We start from the raw sequence: 4,234 nt of genomic DNA, 5'->3' as shown, positions 1-4,234 counted from the left end.
ATATGTGTCACCTTTTCTTCTTATTTTATATTTTAGATTAGTAATGTAATTATTAAGAAAAATATATTTTAAAAAAAGTAAAACATCACTATTTGAAAAAAAAGAAAGATACGTGAAAAAAAGAAAAACAAAAAATTAAAATATCACTATTAGAAAAAAAACTGTTAATATGCGTATGAATGGAGCTGGAATTGAGGAATATATATATACATATAAAAAAAATTATTGCATGATTGTAGAATAAAAAAAATCATATATATATAAAACAATAATTATAACAAAAAAAATAATTAATATATGTGATTTAAATATTTTTAATACCCAGTAACATAAAGTTTAAAAAATATAATTCACATATTTTTTTATTTATGTATATGTATATATTAAGAAAAACTACCGTAATATATATATAACAAAATTAATATATAAGGTTATGAAAAGTTATTTGACCAGAACAAAACGACTTACGTAGAAATGGTTCTCATGAATAATAAGACCATCTCCAGTAAGGAACTCATCCCAATTCCTGTTTATGACCCATCTGTCATAAAAAGTAACTCCACATCAGCTTTTGCGTCATAAACAGTAAATAGGAACTCAAAGCATCTCTCTCTTCTCCATTAGTAAATAGGAACTCAAAACATCTTTCTCTTCTCCATTAGGAGGAACTAACTTTAGTCCTTGTTGTGGTCCCACTTAATTAATTAATTAAAATACTTAAAATTAATGTAATTAATTTTTTTCAATAATGTAATTTAAATATTTAAATTTAAAAATAATCCACTATTAAAAGATATTAATATTAAATAAATTCATATATAACAATAATACACAATAGATAATTCGGGGTTACACTAATTTGTAAAATTACTTAATACAAAGAAAAATATAATTAAACTCTATAGTTGACGACAAGTATTGTGAAATTGCCATATGTGTCCAATCAAGTCCTCCTTCAATTGTCTATGCTGCTGCCTATTTCGAAGTTGGGCATTTCTTTGGAGAAATTGATGGTATGGTGCAAAATCTTCCTCTCCCAGCTGAGGTTGTGATAAGCCATTTTCAACATCATCATACTCTAAGCCTAGAGCAAAATTTCCTACATAGCTGTCTCTTTCATCCTCAACAATCATATTATGCAATATAATACAAGCTCTCATTATGTTGGCAAGCTTTTTCTTTTTTCAAAAACGAGCTGGACTATGTATAATTGCAAAGCGTGCTTGCAACACTCCGAATGCTCGTTCCACATCTTTTCTTTGCCCTTCTTGGTATTGTGCAAATAACTTGCGTTTCTCACCTTGTGGCTTTGAGATTGATTTGACAAATGTGGCCCATTCAGGATAAATACCATCTGCTAAGTAGTATCGGCCCATTCAGGATAAATACCATCTGCTAAATAGTATCCCATTGTATAATTATTACCATTAATAGTATAATTTACCTCCGGAGCATGGTCATTTAGAATATCATCATACACTGGAGAACGATCTAACACGTTGATATCATTATTTGAACCAAAAACTCCAAAGAACGCATGCCATATCCAAAGGTCTGAAGATGCTACAACCTCAAGTACTATGGTTGCAACTCTACGATAACCACTCATGTACATACCTTTCCACGCCTTTGGGTAATTTTTCCATTGCCAATGTATGCAGTCAATGCTACCCAACATGCCAAGGAAGCCACGACCCTCCGCCATTTGTAGCAGGCGTTGTACGTCATTTCGATTGGGTTTTTGCAAGTATTCATCCTGGAACATGGAAATGACACCTTCAACAAAATTTTCCAAGTATTCAATTGTAGTGCTCTCGCCTATGCGCACATAATCATCAGCAGCATCAGCTGCTACGCCATATGCTAACATCCGTATCGCAGCGGTACATTTCTGAAGTGGCGACAAGCCTCTTCTTCCAGTTGCATCAACCCTCTGTTGGAAATACGGATAGACATTTGAGAGAGCGTCTACTATCCGAAGGAACACATCTCTTCTCATTCAAAATCTCTGTCGAAAAATGTCAGCATTATACACCGGTGCATCTGCAAAGTAATCTTGGAAAAGGCGATCATGTCTTGCTTCTCGATCTATGTTGATCCATCTACGAGTAATTAGGATAGGGCTTCTATCGATATCTTCTTCTTCTTAATATTCGAATAAATACTCATCGATCCAATTATCTATGAGTGTGTTATCTTGCCGTCTTCTTTTGCTATACAAAGCCTCATTGAATATATCATCAAAATTTCTAGCCATATGGAGAAATGTAATTTTTAGTTCTCTGTCGAGGTGAGAAACAAGAGTTGAAGTGGAGTTGTGGAGTCATTAATAGTTGATATTTATAAGTGTGTATGCAATAAGTACCTTAACGACTAGTTTTGTAACGGCTAGTTTTGCAACGGCTACTTTTGCAACGGCTAGTTTTGCAACGGCTAGTTTTCCTTAACGGCTACTTAACGGCTAGTTTTGCAACGGCTACTTAACAGCTAGTTTTGCAACGGTCACTTTCATGAACAATAACGACACAATAATATTGACTAATTTAAAAACTTACATCAGAAATAAATAAAACAAACTACATCACATACCAGTAATACACAATAAATAAATAAGAACATACTACATAACTCTACGAATACAACGAACCATTAAGTAAACCACTTGGACATTATTTTCTCACAGGCAATCTCATGAAGAGCTCGTCGTTTCTCACTCATTGTAGATGTGTTAGTGATGAGCGAATAATTTATACGCTTTTTGGCATTATTTTTAGTATGATTTTAGTATGTTTTAGTTAGTTTTTATTATATTTTATTAGTTTTTATTTAAAATTTACTTGTCTAGACTTTACTATGAGTTTGTATATTTTTCCGTAATTTCAGGTATTTTCTGGCTGAAATTGAGGGACCTGAGCAAAAATCTGATTCAGAGGCTGAAAAGGGCTGCAGATGCTGTTGGATTCTGACCTCCCTATACTCAAAGTGGATTTTCTGGAGCTACAGAAGCCCAATTGGCGCGCTCTCAATTGCGTTGGAAAGTAGACATCCAGGGCTTTCCAGCAATATGTAATAGTCCATACTTTGCCCGAGATTTGATGGCCCGAACAGGCGTTCTAAGTCAGCTTTAGAATTCCCGGTGTTAAACGCCTGAACTGGCACAAAAGTGGGAGTTAAACGCCCAAACTGGCACAAAAGCTGGAGTTTAACTCCAAGAAAAAGTCTCTACACATGGAAGCTTCAATGCTCAGCCCAAGAACACACCAAGTGGGCCCAGAAGTGGATTTTCACGTCATTTACTCATTTCTGTAAACCCTAGGCTACTAGTTTTCTATAAATAGGACCTTTTGCTATTGTATTAGGGGGGAATCTTTCAATCTTCGGATCATTTTTTGATCGTGTTTTTATGATTGAACCCTTTTTGGGAGGCTGGCCATTCGGCCATGCCTAGACCTTGTTCTTATGTATTTTCAACGATAGAGTTTCTACACACCATAGATTAAGGTGTGGAGCTCTGCTGTACCTCGAGTATTAATGCAATTACTATTGTTCTTCTATTCAATTCAGCTTATTCGTGTTCTAAGATATCACTTGTTCCTCAACTTGATGAATGTGATGATCCGTGACACTCATCATCATTCTCACCTATGAACGTGTGCCTGACAACCACCTCCGTTCTACCTTAGATTGAGTGGATATCTCTTGGATTCCTTAATCAGAATCTTCGTGGTATAAGCTAGAATCCATTGGCGGCCATTCTTGAGAATCCGTAAGGTCTAAACCTTGTCTGTGGTATTCTGAGTAGGATTAAGGGATTGAATGACTGTGACGAGCTTCAACTCGCGATTGTGGGGCGTTAGTGACAGACGTAAAAGAATCACTGGATTCTATTTCGACATGATCGAGAACCGACAGATGAATAGCCGTGCTGTGACAGAGTGCGTTGAACATTTTCACTGAGAGAACGGGACTGTAGCCATTGACAACGGTGATGCCCAACATACAGCTTGCCATGGAAAGGAGTAAGAAGGATTGGATGAAGATAGTAGAAAAGCAGAGAGACGGAAGGGACAAAGCATCTCTATACGCTTATCTGAAATTCTCACCAATGAATTACAAAAGTATCTCTATCTTTATCTTTATGTTTTATTCATACATCATCCATAACCATTTGAGTTTGCCTGACTAAGATTTACAAGGTGACCATAGCTTGCTTCATACCAACAATCTCTGTGGG

The 4,234-nt window shown here is 35.5% G+C and overlaps 1 protein-coding gene across 1 annotated transcript; it reads right to left on the bottom strand.

Annotated features, from left to right (window-relative positions):
* Window positions 1-1,357: 1,357 nt before the first annotated feature.
* LOC107490489 (uncharacterized) lies at window positions 1,358-1,999 on the bottom strand. The gene has a single exon (XM_016111266.1). It carries the CDS (start codon window positions 1,997-1,999, stop codon window positions 1,358-1,360), a length of 642 nt encoding a protein of 213 aa, XP_015966752.1.
* Between the last annotated feature and the right edge of the window lie 2,235 nt (window positions 2,000-4,234).

This window comes from Arachis duranensis, chromosome 5, assembly GCF_000817695.3.
Source record: "Arachis duranensis cultivar V14167 chromosome 5, aradu.V14167.gnm2.J7QH, whole genome shotgun sequence".
Lineage (NCBI taxonomy): Eukaryota > Viridiplantae > Streptophyta > Magnoliopsida > Fabales > Fabaceae > Arachis > Arachis duranensis.
This window is presented reverse-complemented; position numbering and strand designations above follow the sequence as displayed.

Excerpts from the sequence above, each read along its gene's own strand:
- LOC107490489 (XM_016111266.1), bottom strand. The coding sequence starts at position 1,999 with ATGAGAAGAGATGTGTTCCTTCGGATAGTAGACGCTCTCTCAAATGTC.